Source organism: Protopterus annectens, chromosome 14.part0 (assembly GCF_019279795.1).
Source record: "Protopterus annectens isolate FY-2018-M chromosome 14.part0, PAN1.0, whole genome shotgun sequence".
NCBI classification, from domain to species: domain Eukaryota; kingdom Metazoa; phylum Chordata; order Ceratodontiformes; family Protopteridae; genus Protopterus; species Protopterus annectens.
This window is the reverse complement of record NC_056748.1, coordinates 71780375-71803703: the sequence shown is the minus strand read 5'-3', so window position 1 is coordinate 71803703 and position 23329 is coordinate 71780375. Positions and strand designations below refer to the sequence as shown.

The 23329-nt window shown below is 40.0% G+C and overlaps 1 protein-coding gene across 2 annotated transcripts in view; it reads right to left on the bottom strand.

Annotated features, from left to right (window-relative positions):
- Nucleotides 1-23329, bottom strand: part of SLC25A16 (solute carrier family 25 member 16) — a 1052007-nt gene that overhangs the window by 492323 nt on the left and 536355 nt on the right. For both annotated transcript variants that reach the window (XM_044055779.1, XM_044055780.1), the window contains one exon: nt 15675-15738. In XM_044055779.1, coding sequence (XP_043911714.1) covers nt 15675-15738 — 64 coding nt within the window. The remainder of the gene's footprint in view (nt 1-15674; nt 15739-23329) is intronic.

Below are 23329 nucleotides of genomic sequence, written 5' to 3'. Positions count from 1 at the left end.
ACCAATACAAATATGTTATCCATTTATTTAACATTTGTTGACCAGGAAAGTCCGCCTAGGACAGAGCCTACTTTCAGCAGAGGCCCGGGGAAAAATGCTCCAGATGCATGTCTTTGGAATGTGGGAGGAAACCGGAGCACCCGGACGAAATCCACATGAATGTAGGGAGGACATGTAGCCGAGAATCGAACTGGAGAGCCTCTTGCTGTGAGGCGACAATGTTAACCGCCACACCACTACTCCGCCCATAAAGAATCACCGACATAATCCCCAGCTCCGGAGGCTGATGCCTTATCCATTAAGTCACTGGGCCCCTTAGAGAGATAATTCTGAGTTTTGTTCAGTGTGGATGGTTTCCACATAAAAGGGACATGACCAACGTGAGACTCAAACCCACAACCCTGAGATGAAGAGTTTCATGCTCTACCAACTGAGCTAGCAGGGCTACTTACTTATCTACAGGAAATAATGTTTATAACTCTGGGACAATATTTATCACATGTACTATGCAACACTTTGAAACAATTATGAGACTGGTGACTTACCCAGAAAAATATTCAAAGTTATGTGCCAGTAGCTGCAATTTTTATGATAAATACATGATTTTTAATTTGCCATGGTCTGAGTAACCTTCTTCAAGCCAAAGGATAAGGTCATTAAAAGATCCCAATAATTACACTAGCCCAGAGGAGGAACTTGACTTTGACAGCACATCCAGCTTATGGTACCTTGTGAAGTTATTCAGAGAAGTCCTTGTCACAGCTGCACTCAAAAATAAATCCCAAAAAGAACCAAAAGTTACAGATGCTGCTAGTACTACACACAAAAAAAAAAGTAAAGTAAAAAAAAGTAAAAAGATAAGCGCTTTCATGCCCAAACTTGGTGCTTGAAGCACCAAGTTTGGGCATGAAAGCGCTTATCTTTTTATTTCATTAAAGTCCTTTGCTGCTGTGTAGCTGGTCTCTATTTTTTTGATATACTCTTAAAAATACCTGTGAGATGACCATCTCTCTCTTGTAGAACGTGCTCTACGTTGAACTAGCAATACTTTGTTAATTTGTCATAACATAGTCTGATACACTCTAAAAGCCACCTGGACAGACAAACATTTGGAACCTTCATGCCCATTTCACTATGAACATTGGGCAAAAATGGTTGATAATCATTTCTACATGTCTTTTTGTCTAAATAAAATCTCAAGTGCCTAGACACATCCATACACTATAACAAATAGTATCTCTTATTCAAACAATTTGGACAACACACTAGAATATTAATACTTTGATTTAGACTTGGGTCTCCGAAAATCTTTCACATATAATTTGGGGTGATTTGCAAGACTACCGTATTTCTGTGAAAGGCCAGAAGATACAGGGGCATTGCACACAAGCCCTGAAGCTCAGAACATTTTCCGTCTTGAGTAACAGTGACTAGGACAAGAGTTTTCCATGAAAGATGCTTCAATTTTGTCTTGAAGGCAAACTTAAAAGGATCGACAGTCTGTTTCTCTAAAAGATAATATAAAGCCTAAGTGGGAGCAGGCTCTCTAAATGGAAGTCCAATCAAGAAAGTAACCATGGCAAAAGCCTTGCACACTTTCAAGAAAACCAAGGAAGTATTTTGAAAACTTTCTTGAAAATTAAAAACAACAGACAATTATACTCTAATGGCAGCATAATTTAGAGAAGAGTCAAAGATGTGTGCATGGTAATTCAAGGCTGCATTATCAAGAGTTGAAAAAGGGTGTAAACCTTTCTCAGTGGCCTAAACTGAAAAATGCACCAAGTTCTTCTGGTAGATAATAAGCTGCATCTCCAGCCATCAATGGAAGCAGAGAAACCAAGTAGTTAACTTGAGAGTATGAAGATCCAGTTGAGGTTTGTTGAAATAGTGTCCGTAAAGGGTTCTGAAGGGACACAATTTGAGAGGCTTCTCACTAAGGTGAGATCACAGCAAAGAGAATCGCACTTTAAGAGGCCAAACTGGGGCTATAATTATGACCTTGGACTTGCTCTGGTTTGCCTTCTACAAGAATTTTGTAATCAGAGGGAATGGGAGAAAGGCAATGAAGACATCTGGAGGCCACTCCCAGACTACAGCATTCTTGAGCCATTACCCTGAAGGGGAATTGAGTAAAAGAAGTCACTGCATTTAGCACAGGTCAGGAAAGCAAACAGGCTGCTGCTGGGCCCCCCAAAAAACAGAATAACTTCCATACCACTGTCTACTAAGAGACCCCATTTTGCATCTGAAAGCAGTGGCCGAGCCTAACATCAAATAGTAGAAAGCAGCCAAAGGACACAGCCCAGTCCTATAGCCTAACTGGTAGAAATGGCCCCCACCCAAAGAAGTAGCATAGTACTGCCATATTACTGGAATGTACAGCAAATGCATCATGGGGAATGCCTCGGAATTAAGGAGAACTGCCCTTATTTTCAGGATACTGATGTGCAAACTGTCCTCATGTTGTGACTATATACAATGGATTGTATGTGCCTGACAGTGTCTCACCCCTCAGCCAAGCTGAGGTGTCCATGACTACAGCTACCAGGTGAGTGGACCTTTGTATGAAACTCTGCAAATGGCACCAGCCAAACTGTGACAACCATGAGATATAACATATTATAATATGTCTCTGGTGACAGAGAAATAGCTCTGAAAGACAGATACCAAGTATTGAATTAGAAAGATTCTGTCTAATGGGAGACCGATACTGCAAATAAGGGTGTCTAGTGGGCAACTTACAAAGGTGAAGGCATGTAACAGTTGCATCTGAGACTTTGTGGTGCTCATCATGTTGCCTAAGGACTAGATAAGTACAGTATTCCAAGCAGAAATCAGTTCCTCGAACATCAGCATAATTAAGTCCCCATCACCTGGGCAGAGAAAGACCTCTACATCCTGCAGCAAATGGCTCACTGCAAACACCACCATGCACATCATAAACACTCTGAGGACGCACGTGACTCTATGGGCCCCAAACTGAAACTGACTAACTTTTATACAGAGCTTTATAAACATCCCTGACTCCTGTGCAATCTTTATGTGCAGATAGGTGTCTTCGCAGTCCATGTAACCCTTCCAAGCTCCTGTTGACAAATAAGGGAGAAATGACTAAACTGCTACCACCTGCAACATTTGCCGTGGTATGAAATAGCTGAGGCTGCTTAAATACAGAATCAACCAGAAGGCCTTCAACTTTATGGGCACTAAAAACAGTCAAACAGTCTGCAGTAGAAGCCAGAACTCATGGATGGTTTTTTTTTTTTTTTTTTTTTTTTTTTTTTGGGGGGAGAACATCCAGCACCTGTACTTTTGCTACCCAGCTACCTACTTCTGGAGTGCAAAGTTGGGTAGGGAAAGGGTGTGTGGATGGGGGGGGTTGAGAGAGATGGTATTCTGTAACCTTTCAACACTATGTTCAGAAACCATTTGCTATATGTGATGGCCATATATGCTGACAAGAGGGAGGAGAAAATGAACCTCAACTGCTGCTAGAGAAGAGCAGTCAGACAAGCTCTCAGGGATTCTACTGCTGACCCCTTGAATGGTGACCAGGAAAACCGTAGCTAGGCAGAGAATTCTCACCATTTAGTCAGCATCCACATCAGAAACCATCACCACCAAGTGCACCGATTCTTCATAGACTGAAAATCTTTGCTGTTGTTGGCCATGAGGTATTAGAACAGACACAGACTCTTTTGCATACATGAAAAAGAACATTCTGGAGATCCAAACTTAATAATAACAGCTGTGAATGTCTCCCTCTGACTGATTCTCCAGGTTGTCCTTAACATGTGGCCTGGAAAGATTGGTGGCAGTGAAGGAACCCCGCCATAATTCTCTCAGTTAAGTCCGTAAAGTGAATCCAAGCACAACTCCAGTGTCTGCTGTATTGTGGGTCAAACACACAGATTAGATACTGTAGGCAGTGTAGCCTGAGTACAAGTGCTTGGTGCATAGTTCACTGTAAGATATCATTCTCAGAGTTTGTGCCAAGTCATGCTCTATATCCTAAAGGAATTACAGCTAACTGCCTTGAGAAAAAAATGGTTAAAGACAAGTATATCTACTTCCCAAAGCAATCTAATGTTCGGGGATCCACCTCTGTAAAATGGACTACTGGCGGTGTGGTACTGCAGCTTTCTTCAGGACCAACAGTGATTAACAGTCCATAAGTTGATTCTGAACCCAAAAATTCCAATCCTTAGGAGGCCAGATGATCCTTTTTACTCTGCTACCCACAGGTGCCATGACACTGGGTTTCTTCCATGGATCACTGGAGATGATACCCACCATTTTGTCTGCAGGGAGAACTACCCAGGAAGAAGAAAAAGATCTTAAGGTCCCATGCACAACCTTTTTAGGGTAGAGCACAGGCCAACCCCCAACTTATCCTTTGTCATCTACAAGATCTCCCTGAACCTGCAGTCATCTGTGGGAGACCACAGGAGCACACTCATTTCCACTGTCTGTTACCATCGACAATAAAGGGAGCCAAGCTTCTCCTCCTTGCAGGAGCTCTCATCATGACTCCTTGGTGAGAATGCTCCAAGGAAGCTGAAAAAAAATGTCATGCACAGACTCCCTCACAATGCTCCACTGTTGGTCCTCACATCCTCTACTCTGGTGGAACAGTACTCATGAAGGCTCAGATGCTGGAATAGGTTGATATTGAGATAAGGCAGGTAGTGTAGCAGGTACCAAGGAAACCTATGCAGCAAGGCTGCAACAGTTCATACTGAGGACACCAATGACATCCTAGTCAGCACCATGGACACTGGTGCTGAAGGAATCACAGCCAACCCCATCGGCTTCAATATCAAGAAAGGCAACACCGACCCCTAATGAAAGACATTCTGTAGTGCCAACAATGACACCAAGGCTTTCTGGACTAATGGCTCAAAGGCCTAAATGTTTCACCTAGGAAATTCTACAAAAGAAATCAACTGTGATGCCAGAGAATCAGTGGCGAAGCAACTTTAAGGTAGGCAAAGAAACATCCTATTCTGCCCTGTAACCAAAGGCAGAAGAGACGAGACCCATCTCAACCTGTACTTGAATCACAGCCTTCAACAGATTCACAGAGTCAATGACAACAGAAAATTACTCATGGAAAGGAACAAAGTAATCAGAACTGGCATGCAAAGGTCTGTAGGTACAAGCTGGGGTTGAGGATCCACTTTGGAAAGGAATTAAATGCTGCCCCTTCTGACAGATCTTTGAAGGCTGCCCTCCACAATGATGATGAGTAGCCTAAACATACCAGAATTGGAAACCTAGTCCATCTCATCCTGCCTAGGAACCTTGGGGGAGGTGAAGGGGGACATTTTTTTAAACAGTCTGTGCCTAAAGGGCTGTCTCTGATCCTCGGCTTAGGAATATGAAGTCTACCCAATAGACTTCTCAGAGCTTTGAAGAGGTGGAAGGATCCAACTACTCCAGAACCTCTTTGAGCAACAACCCTTCAAGAAGCAGTTTACTCTTATGGTCAACTACCATTCTGCTGTCTAAATTCTTACACATCTCATAGGATCATAGGAAGTTAGTAGGCTAATAGCCCAAGGGCCCTTACAAGCCTAGCTAAGTTCTACCCTTATTTCCACGATCAGCACCTATTGCCCGTCCAAGAGGGACACAGGTGGAACCACCGGGGTGAATTTACAGTTACCTATCCAGTCTTCCAGACTGCATTTGAAGGGGGCCAATGATATGCTCTGTTTAACATGAAGTTCCAAAGGTGTGGTAACCTCTGGGAGACATATCTGTCCCTCCAACAGGCTCTATTAATTTCACATACCGGGTTTAAGTCTTTAGAGCAAGTAACCAGTGTATCATTTGAATAAATCCGAGCTTTATCAAGGAAAGAATGAGTCTGTGATTTAGACCATTAAATACATTTCTCAATTAAGTCACATGACTCTTTAAACAGTTATCTCCTTAATAAACTGATAAAAGAAAAAATGTAAACATCAGTTAATTTTAAAAATGTAACACTTGTACTAGTTTACAACTTCTTACAAATATCTATATAAAACATATCTAAAACATGTGAACCATGCTTGTATAAGGATTTAAAAAAATAATAATAAAAACTGTATATGCATAGAAATTCTTATGAAAATTTCTATGAAAAAAATAATTATTTATGTTATTAGTATCCCAATAAAATAAACCAATCTAAAATATGACATGGTTACCCATAACTTAGTATGTAGTAAACCTATTTCCTTGATAACTAGATGGCTGTCCACCAAAAAAATACCAGGAAATAAAAATTACTTGGTGGTAGTATGATGAACAATCTACTTTCATTAAAACCTAAAGGTGAGCATGCCTCAATTTTAAAACACTATTGATGTTGAGGCTGTTGTTCAAGCCGGGAAACCTGGTGGAGTCCAGCTTGAGTTGCCAAAATAACTCCCGGTATTCCAACCTGGTTTCCCAACTACCCCCATGGACATCAGGTGTTATTTGTTCTAGTACTACAAATTTTATAAGCATATCTTTGCAGACCAGAGTGTGTTTATAAAAGGCATTACTCTCCTTATAATTAATAATATCGTTGAAGTGTTCGTATACCCTTCTCCTAAAAACTCTCTCCGTCTCGCCTACATAAAAACTATGGCAAGCCATACAACACCCAAGGTATACCACTCCTTTCACCCCACAATTAAAATATCTCATAGAGCTGTATCTAAACTTCCTAGAAGGGAGGTATAAAGCACTTTGGTTTAACATGGCATGACATTGCTTACAATTCCCACATGGATATGTACCAAATTTTCTCTTAATAGTGTCCATTTTAACCTTCTGCTTAACTTCTAAAAGTTCTTTCAGGTTCATATCCCTTTTTCTAACAAAGTGTGGAAATGGTGGAATGTAGGCTTTAATGTCGTCCTGTAACCTAAGAACAGGCCAGTATTTGTGAATAATTTGTTCAATTTTGTCCGAGTTAGTAGAAAAAGTGTGTATAAAGCTGTTTTTTACTTGGGAGATGTCAACTTGTTGGTTATGGTGTAACCCAGTTAATCCAATACCTAATAAAGGGGGGTATTTGATTTCTCTATTCTGAATCACTTCCAGTGCCACACTCTCAATAAGGCTTTCAGGATACTCCTTTTCTAATAAAGGGTTTCTTCAAAAATCCTAATTTCTTCTTTAACAATGTCTAAAGTACTAGACATTCTTGAAGCCCGGATTAATTGTCCTTTTACTATCCCCTTCTTTTGATAGAAGGGGTGCCCACTGTGGTAATTAAGGTAAGCATTTGAGAAAGAACTTTTCCTGTGTATTTTTGACTGAAAACATTGGTTGACATTATCTTTAATTAGGGTAACATCCAAATAATGTAGCCTGTTCATTATCAATCTTATAGGCAAATTTCAAAAATGGTGTTGTGTTATTAATGTAACCTAAAAAGTCTAATAGGCTCTTTTCGTCCCCCTTCCATAAAATACAAATGTCATCCAAAAATCTTTGATAGTATGTTATGTCTTGATAACATACACCTGTAAAAACAAAGTTCTTTTCCCAATAATATAGCACTAGATTGGCATAAAGGGAGGCGCAAGAAGCCCCCATTGCCACTCCCTTTTTCTGGCGGTACAATACGCCATTAAAGTGCATAAAATTATTTTCAAGTACCAACTCCATAAATTCTAAAATGAGATTCGATGTTTTACAACTCAACCCTGTTTCAGTACTTAAAAAGTGCCCAAACCACTCTAAGCCTGTTTGATGTGGAATGCTCGGAAAAAGGTCAGTGACATCTACTGTTACCATAAATATCTTGGGATGAAATAAGGCTTGGTCAATCCCTTTCAGGAAGTCTCAAGAATCCTTGCAAATGTGTCTTATTTGGGCTATTTGTTGTTTCAAAGAAAAATCAATGAATTTTGCTAAAGGTTCCGTGACACTTCCCGCCCCAGAAACAATTGGTCTAAATTTGAGGGGGGGGGGTCTATTGACTTATGTGTCTTGGGAATCCCGAATATTTGAGCAATCTTGGGCCTTTTAAAATTCAAATAGTTATAAAGCTGTTTGTTAATCACATTTTGTAACAAATGATCTTGTAACTGATAGTTTATTTTAGCATAAGATATGTGAATCTCATTCTTTGAAACTAATTTGTACGGTTCAGGGTCCTGTAACATGTTATGAATGTGTGATTAATAATCTAGTGTGTACATCAGGACTGCTCCCCCTCCTTTTATCCGGCTTCATAACCCTACATCCCTCTTTTCTCAAATATCCAAGGAGTGCCAATTGGCCTTCAGATATATTGTTGGGTAGCTTAGTGTAAGTTTGTTGTTCCAGCTTCCTAATGTCATTCTCCACTAGCTCCTCAAATATTTTCAAGGAGGGGTGGGTAGGAGGGTTAAAGGTACTCTTCCTAGTAAGACCTTTAAAAGAAATCTCCTGGCCTTTAAAAAACAAACTTAGATTCAAATGTCTCAAGAACAATTTTAAATCTATTAGTGTATTAACCACAAAGGAAGACCTTAAAGGAACAAAATGAAAACCCTTAGAAAATAGATTGAAATGGTTTTCAGTAAGTTCAAGGTCAGTGTAATTGAAAATAGTAAAATTGTTCCTTCTAAATATTATTTGTCTTTCATTGGGCTGGTCTATGTCAGTAGCAATATTTACCCTTAATGATTCGTTCAATTCGGGTGAGTGAAAGGATTGCTGAAAAAAATAGGAAACCTTCGGTACAGGATTTTCAGTTTCCTCCCATGAGAGGGAAGGAACGCAGGTACCAGCAAAACAGCTGGAACCATCACCCGAATTGAACGAATCATTAAGGGTAAATATTGCTACTGACATAGACCAGCCCAATGAAAGACAAATAATATTTAGAAGGAACAATTTTACTATTTTCAATTACACTGACCTTGAACTTACTGAAAACCATTTCGATCTATTTTCTAAGGGTTTTCATTTTGTTCCTTTAAGGTCTTCCTTTGTGGTTAATACATTAATAGATTTGAAATTGTTCTTGAGACATTTGAATCTAAGTTTGTTTTTTAAAGGCCAGGAGATTTCTTTTAAAGGTCTTACTAGGAAGAGAACCTTTAACCCTCCTACCTATCCCTCCTTGAAAATATTTGAGGAGCTAGTGGAGAATGACATTAGGAAGCTGGAACAACAAACTTACACTAAGCTACCCAACAATATATCTGAAGGCCAATAGGCACTCCTTGAATATTTGAGAAAAGAGGGATGTAGGGTTATGAAGCCGGATAAAGGAGGGGGAGCAGTCCTGATGTACACACTAGATTATGAATCACACATTCATAACATGTCACAGGACCCTGAACAGTACGAATTAGTTTCAAAGAATGAGATTCACATATCTTATGCTAAAACAAACTATCAGTTACAAGATCATTTGTTACAAAATGTGATTAACAAACAGCTTTATAACTATTTGAATGTTAAAAGGCCCAAGATTGCTCAAATATTCGGGATTCCCAAGACACATAAGTCAATAGACCCCCTCAAATTTAGACCAATTGTTTCTAGGGCGGAAAGTGTCATGGAACCTTTAGCAAAATTTATTGATTTTTCTTTGAAACAAAAAATAGCCCAAATAAGACACATTTGCAAGGATTCTTGGGACTTCCTGAAAGGGACTGACCAAGCCTTATTTCATCCCAAGATATTTATGGTAACAGTAGATGTCAGGGACCTTTTTCCGAGCATTCCACATCAAACAGGCTTAGAGTGGTTTGGGCACTTTTTAAGTACTGAAACAGGGTTGAGTTCTAAAACAATGAATCTCATTTTAGAATTTATGGAGTTGGTACTTGAAAATAATTTTATGCACTTTAATGGCGAATTTTACCACCAGAAAAAGGGGGTGGCAATGGGGGCTTCTTGCGCCTCCCTTTATGCCAATCTAGTGCTATATTATTGGGAAAAGAACTTTGTTTTTACAAGTGTATGGTATCAAGACATAACATACTATCGAAGATTTTTGTATGACATTTGTATTTTATGGAAGGGGGACGAAAAGAGCCTATTAGACTTTTTAGGTTACATTAATAACACAACACCATTTTTGAAATTTACCTATAAGATTGATAATGAACAGGCTACATTATTTGGATGTTACCCTAATTAAAGATAATGTCAACCAATGTTTTCAGTCAAAAATACACAGGAAAAGTTCTTTCTCAAATGCTTACCTTAATTACCATAGTGGGCACCCCCTTCTATCAAAAGAAGGGGATAGTAAAAGGACAATTAATCCGGGCTTCAAGAATGTCTAGTACTTTAGACATTTTTAAAGAAGAAATTAGGATTTTGAAGAAACTCTTTATAGAAAAGGAGCATCCTGAAAGCCTTATTGAGAGTGTGGCACTGGAAGTGATTCAGAATAGAGAAATCAAATACCCCCCTTTATTAGGTGTTGGATTAACTGGGTTAGACCATAACCAACAAGCTGACATCTCCCAAGTAAAAAACAGCTTTATACACACTTTTTCCTACAAACTCGGACAAAACTGAACAAATTATTCACAAATACTGGCCTGTTCTTAGGTTACAGGACGACATTAAAGTCTACATTCCACCATTCCCACACTTTGTTAGAAAAAGGGATATGAACCTGAAAGAACTTTTAGAAGTTAAGCAGAAGGTTAAAATGGACACTATTAAGAGAAAATTTGGTACATATCCATGTGGGAATTGTAAGCAATGTCATGCCATGTTAAACCAAAGTGCTTTATACCTCCCTTCTAGGAAGTTTAGATACACCTCTATGAGATATTTTAATTGTGGGGTGAAAGAAGTGGTATACCTTGGGTGTTGTATGGCTTGCCATAGTTTTTATGTAGGCAAGACGGAGAGAGTTTTTAGGAGAAGGGTATACGAATACTTCAACGATATTATTAATTGTAAGGAGAGTAATGCCTTTTATAAACACTCTCTGGTCTGCAAAGATATGCTTATAAAATTTGTAGTACTAGAACACAACACATGATGTCCGTGGGGGTAGTTGGGAAACCAGGTTGGAATACCGGGAATTATTTTGGCAACTCAAGCTGGACTCCACCAGGTTTCCGGCTTGAACGACAGCCTCAACATCAATAGTGTTTTAAAATTGAGGCATGCTCTCCTTTAGGTTTTAATGAAAGTAGATTGTTCATCATACTACCACCAAGTAATTTTTATTTCCTGGTATTTTTTTTGGTGGACAGCCATCTAATTATCAAGGAAATAGGTTTACTACATACGAAGTTATGGGTAACCATGTCATATTTTAGATTGGTTTATTTTATTGGGATACTAATAACATAAATAATTATTTTTTCATAGGAATTTTCATAAGAATTTCTATGCATATACAGTTTTTATTATTATTTTTAAATCCTTATACAAGCATGGTTCACATGTTTTAGATATGTTTTATAAAGATATTTGTAAGAAGTTGTAAACCAGTACAAGGGTTACATTTTTAAAATTAACTGATGTTTACATTTTTTCTTTTATCAGTTTATTAAGGAGATAACTGTTTAAAGAGTCATGTGACCTAACTGGGAAATGTATTTAATGGTCTAAATCACAGACTCATTCTTTCCTTGATAAAGCTCGGATTTATCCGAGCGAAAGCGTTTGGTTAAATTGTCTTTTACTGTTACATTAAAAGTTTTAAACAAGACCGAACAGTGTTCGTATTTTAAAGCAGTCAGTCGCTTTGTTTTTGATATTGCTTCTGGGTCCTGTGTTGCTGAGCTTTATTTCTTCGTGGTTTTGGCTTTTTTCTTGTTGGATTTATCAGTGTATCATTTGACTTGCGGATATACAGCATTTCCAATAAAGCAGGGTCAGGGATTATCTTATATGCAAGGTAGAGATCGCCTGCCAGTAGATGGTATGAAACAGAATTAAGTGAAAGTGACTTCAGATGATCCACATAGGACAGATGCTGAAAACCTTGAATTTTCCTTGTGAGGAACCTTTGTGATCTCTCCAATTGCTGCAGGTGCTTGGGAAGGTACATATCAAAAGGGGCATTATACTCAATTATTGGCCTGATGAGGGAAGAGTACAGGGAGGTTATAACTTATTTTTTTCTGAAGATTAGCAATACGGTATAGAATGCCCTTCTTACCACTGTGGAGACATGGTGATCAAAGGTAAGGTTGTTGTCGACCTGTGTGCCCAGGTCTCTCACCAGTGAGTGCATACTTACGGTGTTGCTACTGATGTGGTAGTTAGCAGGAACATCACTCCTACCAAAAGGGATGATAACATTTTTTGCATTGAGTTTAAAGCTATGACTTTGGCATCATTCGTTTGTGTAAGACCCTATTGTAGGATGTTGACATCATTTGGAGATTCTATGACTGCTGTCAATTTGCAGTCATCAGCAAACTTTGTCAGACACATACTTTTAGTTTCTGGTTGTACTTCGGAGAAATAGATTCTAAACAGTAGCGGTCCCAGGACTGATCCCTGTGGAACACCACTGGTTACAGGTGTGTTGTTAGAGGTGGATTCACTTTTTTGACTGTGTGTTCTATCAGTTCATAGGATGATACTGGGCTATTGGCCCAGAGGTCCTTATAAGCCTAGCCAAGAATTTTGCCCATGTTCCCTCAAAGTCGGCACCTGTTTCCCCCTGTCCAGCAGGGACACAGGTGGGATTCCCAGGGGTGTATTTTCTATTTCTCATCCAGGTTCCTCTTAATCAGGGCTAGAGAGGTACTCTGCTTGTCATGGAGAGGGAGTCTATTCCACAGATGGGGGAGTCTTTGGGACACAAAGCTATCCCACCAATAAGTTCTGTTAATGTCACAGACCAGGTTAAGGTCTTGCGTGCAGGTTGTGCAATTGAAGTTTGACTTAAGGATATACAGAGATGCCATAAAAACTGGGTCTGAGATGGCCTTGTATGCCAGACACAGGTCATGTTTGAGCAGTCTGTACGACACTGAGTAGAGGGACAGGAATTTTAGCCTATCTGTATAGGACAGGCATTAGAGACCCTGGATTTTCCTGGTCAGGAACCTCTGTGGTCCCTCCAGCTGCTGCATGTGCTTGGCAAGTTACATGCAAAAGGGAGCAGTATACTCTATAATGGGTCTGATAAGGGAGGAGTACAGGGATGTTATGGCCTCCTTGTTCCTGAATGAAATACCCTTATTTATGAGGTGGACCATGTAGAAAGCCTTCTGTACAACAGAGGCAAAGTGGTGGTCAAAAGTCAGGTTGCTATCAACCTGGGTGCCCAAGTCCCTCACGACTGATTGATAACAACTTACTAATCACACAATGTGATAATTAGTAGGATTCCATTTTCCCCAAAGGAAAATGGCAGTGAGCCAGTTAGTGACCCATCTAACAATATAAAGATTGACACAGCCAGGTAAGTTTGTCAATGAAACCTAAGTGGGGGACAGTGTCAAAAGCCTTGGCTAGGTCTAGGTAGGCTGTATGCACAGATTTCCCCTTGTCCAGGGCTTTGGTGACTGTTTCAAAGAAGTCCACCAGGTTTAACAGGCAGAATCTCCCTCTGACAAATCCAAACTGAGTATGGTCAAGTGTTTGGAGATTACCTATGTCATTGTTGATAAGGTCCATGATGACTCACTCCATGGCCTTGCAGATAAGGCTAGTCAGGCTAAAAGGCCTATAGTTCCCAGGGTCAGTGGAAGCGCCACCTTTGTGTAATGGAATAACGGTGGCTGTTTTCCATTCAGCTGGAACAAAGCTGGTGCTTAGACTATGACTGAAAGGAGTACCCAGTGGTGCTGTTAATTCTTGTTGCAGCTCATGTAGGACACAGCTTGGGATGTTATCAGGTCTCACAGATGCTGTGTTTCTGGCTTTAGAGAGGGCACTTATGATCTACTCTTTAGAGACACAAGGTAGGGATGTCATGGGGTATGTGTGGCGGGGACAGGGGAGTGAAGTTTTCACAGAACCTGTCAGCCAAAAGGTTAGCTATGTCCACAGGCTCAGTATATGTGGTATCATTAACTATCAGTTCAGCACAAATCTGGGCCTTTCTTTTTAGGTTATGGATGTAACTAAAGAACACCTTATGGTTGTCCTTAGTTGAGGAAGCTAATCTGGATTTGTAGTTTGCTTTGGAGGGCTTCACAACAAGTCTTATTTGCTTGTTTAAGCTAAGGTGGGAGTGTTTTCAGTTTAGGGCTCGCTCCCTCATACTCTTAGACAGCAATTTCTTCCTCTTATTGTAAAGCCTGTTAATGGCAGTTGTCCACCAGGCAGGTTTGCTCTTCCCCGAGGAGCTTGTTTTGGTCCCATCAGATACGCAGAGTCACTGTCAGCTTTGAGGTGCTGAGGTCCGGGCACATTACATACAGCATACATATATCCTGAGGATGAGTTTTATGTGCAGAAAATTCATACCTTTCAAAACGTATGGACCTCTCCATTTTAAAATAGTATCAGGGTACAACAAACAGCCAAAAATACTAAATTCAAAGGCAAACCAGCTTAAACAGCAACTTGAAAGCTAAACAGCACAAGTTCAGTACAGGGAATATTCCTCACACTAGCTCAAGTGAAAAAATGTAACATGGCAAGTGATAAGGCACATAAAAAAGGGGTAAACATCCTAAAGGAAGGAGACCAACCATTACAAACAAAAATAATGCAAAAAGAAGTACATAGTTGAAGCTTATCAAAGTCTGTGGACAATTTGAAAATTATGTTGATCCAAACAAGGAAGTATCTGAATTCAAGAAAAAAGTACACAGCAATAAAACAAAAGGTGTAAAGCCTGGGTCTATTAATCTCTTGGCAGATGAATGAACAGAAAAGAACATCTGGAGAAAAATGTTGATGTGCAGGATATTAATGGCAACAGGAAGAGCTAAAGCCTGTGTAAGTTCTCTACTCTAGGAAAAATGAATGCTGTCGATTCACTCCTGTGAAGGAAGATGAACCTAACAATGACAGACTGTGGAAATACACACGGAGTAAAATTACTTCATTTTGAGGGATGACACAAATGGTTATGCCTAGCTCAGTGAATAGACCAGTGTTGCACAGTATGCAAAATAGCAGGAGGACTGACATGTACACAAAACACAGCTCCTATGGTGTAGTGGTATGTTGCTGTGACTGTAGTGCACATGGTCCTGGGTTCGAGACTTGGCAGTGATGACTTTGCAGGACATTTGGTGTAGTGGTATGTTGCTTGGACTCTAGTGCACAGGTCCTGGGTTCAAGGATTGGTAGCGATGACATTTTATGAGTGGATGGGAAACCACAAATTTGTCCCAAGGGTTCCACCTTTGTCCCTCATTGACAGGGGCGACAAGTGCTGACTGAGGTTTCTTTTTGAGGATAAACTTGGCTAGGCTTGTAAGAGCCCCAGGGCCATTAGCCTAGTAACCGCCTATGATGATCCTTATTAACAACTTCTCACATCAATTATGAGACTACACAGCCAGTCAGCTATCAATAAACAGCTATTCTATAAACATGGCTGGTAACCAGCTTAGGAAGAAATGCTAAAGGAGGCTGGTAAATAACTTAGGCAGGAACACTAACAACAATTTGTAATGAACAGGGAAACAGATAACCAAACGGGGACAAGCAAATGTGTCTAAAAAAGTGTGGTCATTTATGATTTATTATTTAAGCCTGCATAACAACACAACCCTATGTAACTAAATAAGGCAACTTACCTGCCATGGAGCCTGCCATGAGACGATGTATATGGCCAGATATTCCAAGATTAATGCTGACAAACTGTGGAGAAAAAAATATGTTATGCTAAAATCAAGATAACTTAAAGCAGTAATTTGTGTAACTTTTCTTTGTTTAACATTGCAGCATCAGCAGCAGATACTGTATATCTTAAAATGGCATGGGTCAGAAGGGAGTTATCTCCTGAGTGACAAGTCCAAGAAAGACTTTGCAGATCTGCAGATGCAAAAAGACAATATAGATGGAAAAGTGATTTCACACCTCACCTCACCTCATAAGCACTAAAGACCATGTTGTAGGAATACACAAGCAAGTTAAAAGGTACCCAGGCCGTGTGAGAAATCAAATGTTAAGGTCAGACTGACATCAGAGTGCAAAGAGAGGGGTAGCATCAGTTAAAAGGGACAGGTAGGGTCATTTGTACACACACCACAACAATGTGCCATTTGCCAGACACGTGTCCAGTTTCAGGTGCCACGAGTACAATAGGCATTGAAGGTGGTTTAGACTCAGGCAAATTGCACTGTGCAGGACTTGCATCAGAAGAGCGTGCATCAGAAGAGCTAAAAAAAGCAGCTCTAAAACTCAATGCCATACAACTTACTAACTTGGGTAGGACACAGCAAGTGACCTTGAACTACTTTAAATGCTTAAACAAGGGACAGAAAGAAAGAAAGATGAAAAGGTGTTCAGTTACAAGGGGAAACACAAAGGGACAAGTGGGGTGTTTTCTAAAAAAAAAAAAATCAAAAAAAGAAATGCAAGAAACTCCTTATTAAATAAATACAGAGTTTTCATAATACTCATATTCAACAGTGCATAACTAGGAAATAGGTATGGCTGGGAGAGAGGGGCAAAGAGACCAGCACCAGAGTATAGCCTCAGCAAGATTACAGTCAATGAAGAAAACACAAATTCTTCAAGACATTTGTACCTGCCAGGAAATTCTGTGGTTCAGTTTCTCTATGTGGTAGCTCCCCATTAGGAAGAGCTGCTCTGTGCACCACTGCTGTATCATGACAATGACCCAGTGGCTATAGAGAACAACCGCAATGGCTGTCTCGCACATGAACCTGAGCTCACAGTACATGGATGCCCAGGTGGTGCTATGGGGCAAAGCCTGCTTTAAAAAAAAAAACACTTCCCTGACAATATGGTAAGCAACACCAAGTCCCTGGAAGTGGGTCTGACCTACATTTTTTCCTTTAATTTTTTTTTTTTTTATACTTTTTTTGTTATTCACTGGACCTCACCACATGGCTTCTCTACCTGCACCTTACTGGCTCACTCATTCAATGGAGAGATGCCTCAGTCACATGGGTCACCTGTACCATAGTCAGGGTTTTATCCCACTATGCTGTTGAACCACCTCCTGCGAACTTCCGACCCCATACTGGACTATTCATTCCTCATAATATATCAGATGCTAGGACACCAAGAGAGCAGGGCAGGAGCCAGAGACCACTGAGAGGAGATTTCTTTGTATGTCCCTAGTATCTTAAATTGCAGCAAAGTAAGGTGCATTACCCACTGCATTTGGAGCAAATGAGACTGCAAACTTCCACACATCTGCAATTCCTGCTAGAAAGTACGCACACAATCTGGTGGGTGTGCTTCCTAAAGTACCTAATGTAACAGCTGCAATCCTAGGCCTTCTCCCATGGATGGGATCATCCCATCCCTCCCCTGACAGCTCATGCCATACCTTGGCTACTACCTGAACCAGATCACCTGGGATATTGCTAGCAGCCAAAAACCTCAACGTTGCAAAGCTAGCAGAGTGATTTTGCCCACTTCATAATGCAAACTAAATCAAGAAAAGGTTTTGGAACTCAAATTATATTTTTTTACTTACATATACAGACTGCAATAACAAACAAAAAATATTTTCGTAATAAAATTGGCTTTACCAGTTGACATAGTACAGTGTTAACCCACAATACTTGAATATGCTCCAAAAATCATGCAACATTAATTCAGTTACAATACCAACACATTTTGCAATGGTATTACTGTGCTGAAGCATTACCAGGATGACATCTGGATGATTTGAAAGGATGCCAGCAGAGATCTTCTCAGTTTCCTGCATTTAAGCTAATAAGACAGGATTTGTTTTAAAACAAGAAACATCTTTACTAAGCTATCACTTATGACATAGGCAATCATAATTTATATAAATGGAAACCAACCATGCTGACATTTTTAGTTGTAAAAATATACATCACTTATAATCCTCTGTACAGTCATTGTCAGTCAAACAGTACATAGCTCACTCAGTTCTTGCCTTCCCTTAAATCTCATGTAATGTTCCCACAATTCATATTTTTTTCTATGTAGCTTGTGCCTACTCTTTTCTAAAAATCCCACTTCTAGTTATTTCGTCTCTGTTACTATCTTCACTACTTCTAGTAAAGTTGGTTTTGATTTCTAGTAATTGCTTTTTTTTGTCAGCCACCAGATTTAAACTCAGGAAGGCCTCACTATGTCTAGGCAATTCAGATTCTGTATCACAATTCATAAAAAATTATTTCCTTAGTTGCATCAATTTGCTCACCTAATATTTTTGACATAGTAGTCTGCAGGGAATTTTTGAAGTCTGCCAACTCATTACACTACCAAAAAATATGTTCCCAATTACCTCTTTATTCCCATCACACCTCCAACCTTTGCCCTCTACCTAAGGAACATTTCTTTGGAGTCTGAAGAATAAAAATACCAATGCCTTCTTCAAAGCAAAGATTCTCAATCCTCTAGAATTTGTTGCTTATCTGGGAGCCATACATATATCCCCCATTGTTTCTTTGTGAATGCTTATCCAATCTGTCTCCTCAACCCTTTCTAACCTCTGATTGATTCCTATAGTTATCATGCAATATTTTATATTCCCTACTAATTATCCCCTTTTCAACAACAGCTTCTGTTCTAGCTTCTACTTAAAACTGTACTAGGCCTGGTGTTTTACTTTGGATCCCTCTAGTCCTTTCTCTTTCCTATACACTGATATCAATCCTGGTGAGATCAGATCACAAACTAATCTCGCTGGAGGTCCTCATCCCACCCCCACCTGAAATAAAAAAGACCACAGTAAAGAACTTCTCGAAAGCTGACTTCACACTTCTAAAGACTAGTGTGGTCTCCTTTAAGACCCCCGAGCCGGCGGAAAACAGTACTCAAGCCGCTGAATCACTTACAAATGCCTTCTACCAGCACCTGCAGGACTGCATGGATAAGGCAATCCCAAGCAAAACAAAGACTCTTTGTACCAAAGGCAAGCGTCCAGTCTGGTGGACCCCAGCCATAAACAAACTCTACAACAAAAGGAGGAAGCTACTACAAGATAGAGCAAAATCCTTAAAAGGTAAGACACCCTTGATCACTATAAGTAAAAAACTAAGAGCTCTCATAAAATCATCCAAAGCAAATTTTGAGAGAAAAATAGCTAAAGACTCAAAAGACAATCATAAGGCCTTCTTTAGCTATGTTAGAAACCTGGGTGGAAACTCCCAGATATGCTCAGAACTAGTTCAAAATGATGTGAAGATTACTGATCCTACAGACATTGCCAACATACTGGCTGACAGGTTCAGTGCAAACTTCTCCCAAAGGAGAGATATCTATACCAAGCGATTGCAGCCCCCCAAACATCTCCAACGCCCAAGTGAGAACTGCTCTCTCCAAAGCAAAAAACACAGCATCCATGCATCCATGGGACCTGATGGTGTCCCCGGCTGTGTGCTCCACGAACTCAACGAGGAATTAAACCCACAGCTAGGACAGCTGTTTAATCATAGTCTTACCTCTGGATACGCACTCCAGGAGTGGCGCACTGCAACTGTGGTCCCACTTCACAAAGGCGGTGCCTCCACCGACCCTGGAAATTACCGGCCCATTAGCTTGACAAGCCTTATCTGCAAAGCCATGGAGAGGATCATAATGGACCTCATAAATAAAGACATAGGGAATTTGCAGACTTTGGATCCATCCCAGTTTGGCTTTGTCAAAGGCAGATCTTGCCTTCTAAACTTGGTTGACTTTTTGAAACAGTCACCAAAGCCATTGATGAGGGAAAGGCAGTCCATACAGCCTACCTTGATCTGGCGAAGGCCTTGATACAATACCCCACTCGGGTATCATTGAAAAACTCATCAGCTTAAATGTTAACCCATACATCACAAGATGGGTTGCAAACTGGCTGAGTGACAGAACCCACAGGGTCAGAGTTGCTGGCGCCATGTCAGACTCAAAGCCTGTCACAAGTGGTGTACCACAGGGCTCAGTCCTGGGCCCACTCTTGTTTGGCATCTACTTTTCCAGTACAAGCAAACACAGGAGGGTTATGGCTGACAAAGTTTGCAGATGACTGCAAACTGGCCATAGTAGAAAACACATCTGACACAGATATCCTTCAGAAGGGTCTCACAGAAACGGATAACTGGTGCCAGAGCCATGGCCTAAAGTTAAATGCCAAAAATGCATAGTCATACCCTTCGGGAAAAACAAGGTTACCCCTAGCTACCAAATAGGTGGCAATCCACTGAGCACAGAAGAAGTTATCAGGGACCTGGGGACCCAGGTTGATAGTAGTCTGTCATTCGACACCCATGTAGCTAAAGTAGTTAGGAAGACCTTCTACATTGCCCACCTTATCATGAAGGGATTCTCATCTAGATCAAGGGAGGTCATAGTCTCCCTATACTCATCACTCATCAGACCAATGATTGAGTACAATGCCCCATTCGAATGTATCTGACCCGACACTTGCAGCAGCTGGAGAGGCCACAAAAGTTCCTCACCAAAAGGATAAAGGGTCTCAAACATCTGTCCTATGCTGCCCGACTGAAAGAACTCCAGCTCTATTCAGTCGCCACCGCTTGCTCAGAGGTGACCTTTGCCTAACATACAAGGCCATGTCAAACCCAGATTTGATGAATATGCTTCACCTCAAAAATCTAGATCCGTCAGAGCCACAAGGGCGGAGACTTAAACCTCGACACGGCTATTAATAGGACGTGCTGGAGGGATAGATTCATCACCCAAAGACTCCCTATGCTGTGGAATAAAATCCCGGTATATGTGAGGCAGAGCACCTCGCTGGCCTTGTTCAAGAGAAATCTTGACCAATGGATGGGAGATCGCAGATATACCTCAGGGATTACCTCAGTGTCACTGCTCGACAGAGGCACAGCAAAATAATGGGTATAGTTCCCCATACTAAAGGGGTGGCGTAAGCCACAAAACTATGGGCTAGGCTTGTAAATGCCCTCGGGCAGATAGCCTAGTATGAACCTATGAACCTATGAACCTATGAATAGGGAAGCCGATCTCTTGTTTCCAGTCCTAGTGAATTTTTGGCCTCTTCCCGATCTATTACCTTTCCCTGTCTAATTATTTGCTCCTAATATATTGGTTCCTTTGCCGGTTTTCTCCAGTAAATTCCAGCTCCCTCTTGCCTACTCTCTGTACCCCTAACTGCAGTCAACACTAGTGGCAGAATCTCCTTTTCTCCATTTTTGTGTTGGCTTAGTTGTAAGAATACTTTCTGCTACTTTAAAGAATATAAAATTTGGTATGGTTATTGTTATTCTTCTTGAAGACTTGGATATAAAATCCCAGTTTCTCCTTGTTTCTTGAGCATCCCTCTCCCCATTTCGTCATCATCCCTTTCCACTTTGAGCTACAGCATTCTACTTGTGCTATGTATAGGAGCCTTAACTGTGTAGCTCTGAATACTCCATTAAAATCACGTAATCCCAAACTACCTTGTTTTATTGGAGGGATCAACCTATTCCACTTGTCTCTTGTTCTCTTCCCCTCGCAGATAAAATCCTTCAACTCTTTATTAACTGCTACATAACTTCTCCTCTATTTGATATAAAATGGGACTGACCTGTGTATAAAACATAACCTCATTTTGATAAAAAATCTGCCTGATCTGTGTATTAAACTAAAGGGACTAAACATTTTCACTACTTGCATCTTGTTATCCAGATCCATAAAACAGAGCCTCCAATTTCTAAGTGTATTTAGTCTCTTCCCACATATCCTTAGCTGCCATAACAGAATCCTTTTTAATCCATACTCCTACGTACTTCATTTTATGTCTCATAAACATGGGTATTGCTAAACCAATTTGTGTGTGGGTAGATGGAACAAAGGCAGTAGCTGTAAACTATATTCACTATTTCTGTATCTCTAAAAGACTTGAAACTATCTCAGAATGTTCCACAAGACTGAAATGTCCTTTTCTGGTTTTATCAAACACCAAATATCATCATCAGCAGCAAATAAAGATTTTTTCTTGAATACCATACTAATTGTATCCTTGAATTTACGAGTCACTTATTTTCTTTGCCAGTGATTCTAAATATAACACAAATGAAGAGGAAAGAGGGCACCCCTGCCTGGTTTTTCTGCTCAAACAGTTCCTCTGCTCAAACAGAACTTATCAGAGAAGACCCCCCCACACACACACACACTTTAATTTTCACCTCTGATCCCTCATATATTCTCCTAACCAACCAACATTATATTATCAGGGAATGCAAATGCTTCCATTGCCCTACTCATAAAATCCTAGCTTACTCTGTCAAAATGCTTTATCTGTATCAAAACCAACCAACAACAGTGGTATTTTCTTACATTCTGCTTCCCTCTGGATAATCATTGTTCTATTAATGTTGTCAAATGTTTCCTTCCCCACCACAAAACCACAATGATCCACATCTATCAATTTTGGCATCACCTCTGCCATTCTTTAAGCTGTTGTAGACAGAAACACTTTATACTCGTAGCTTAGAATTGAAATGGGACTATATGAAGCTATTTCTGATGGGCCATTTACATATTTAATTACTACAGCCACCACAGCTTTCTCCTCCTTTTAAAATACTGTTAAATCCTTTCGGATTTTTAGCACTTTCTTCCCCTCCTATATTCCAAACTTCCACAGAAATATCATCTATTCCTGGAGATTTTCCTGTACATTGGTTATACATCACCATTTTTATCTCATCTCCTCCTACCCTGTTAGTCATTGAGCCTCACCTACCACTAACCTTGGCATATTTAATTCTTCCATAAATATTTATGTGTTTGCTTTTTCTTGATTTCTACATTTCTCTGCTTTATACTGAATTTCATAAAATTTCTAAAATATTTCTAATACCTCTACAGGATCTCTGGTTATTTTCCTTGTTATGGATACCCTAAGCTTGACAATAACCTTTTCTACCTTCTGTTGTCTCATCTGTTGAACTAAAAGCTTTTGCACTACAGAGTTATTATCAGGAAGGAGTTGTGCAACAGCAATCTTTCTAAACTCATGCATATTACCAAGGTATTCTCTTCTTTTCTCTTTAGTACTCTGCAGGTGCACCTCTTTTTGTTCGAGATTCCTCCATTCTACAATACTTTACCTTTGTCAGTCCATCTAAATAATTCCTGTTACTTCTTAACTATCCATCTTTCTTTTATTTCTACCCTATTTTTAAACTTCACTTTTGTTTATCCCACTACTTGCTAGCTATATTTTATAAAGAAACTTCCATTGCCCCTAATAACTCCTGAATAATTCCCACTACTCATTTCTTAAATTCTTCTCTGTTTAACAGATTAGTGGGGAAGCAACAGTGTC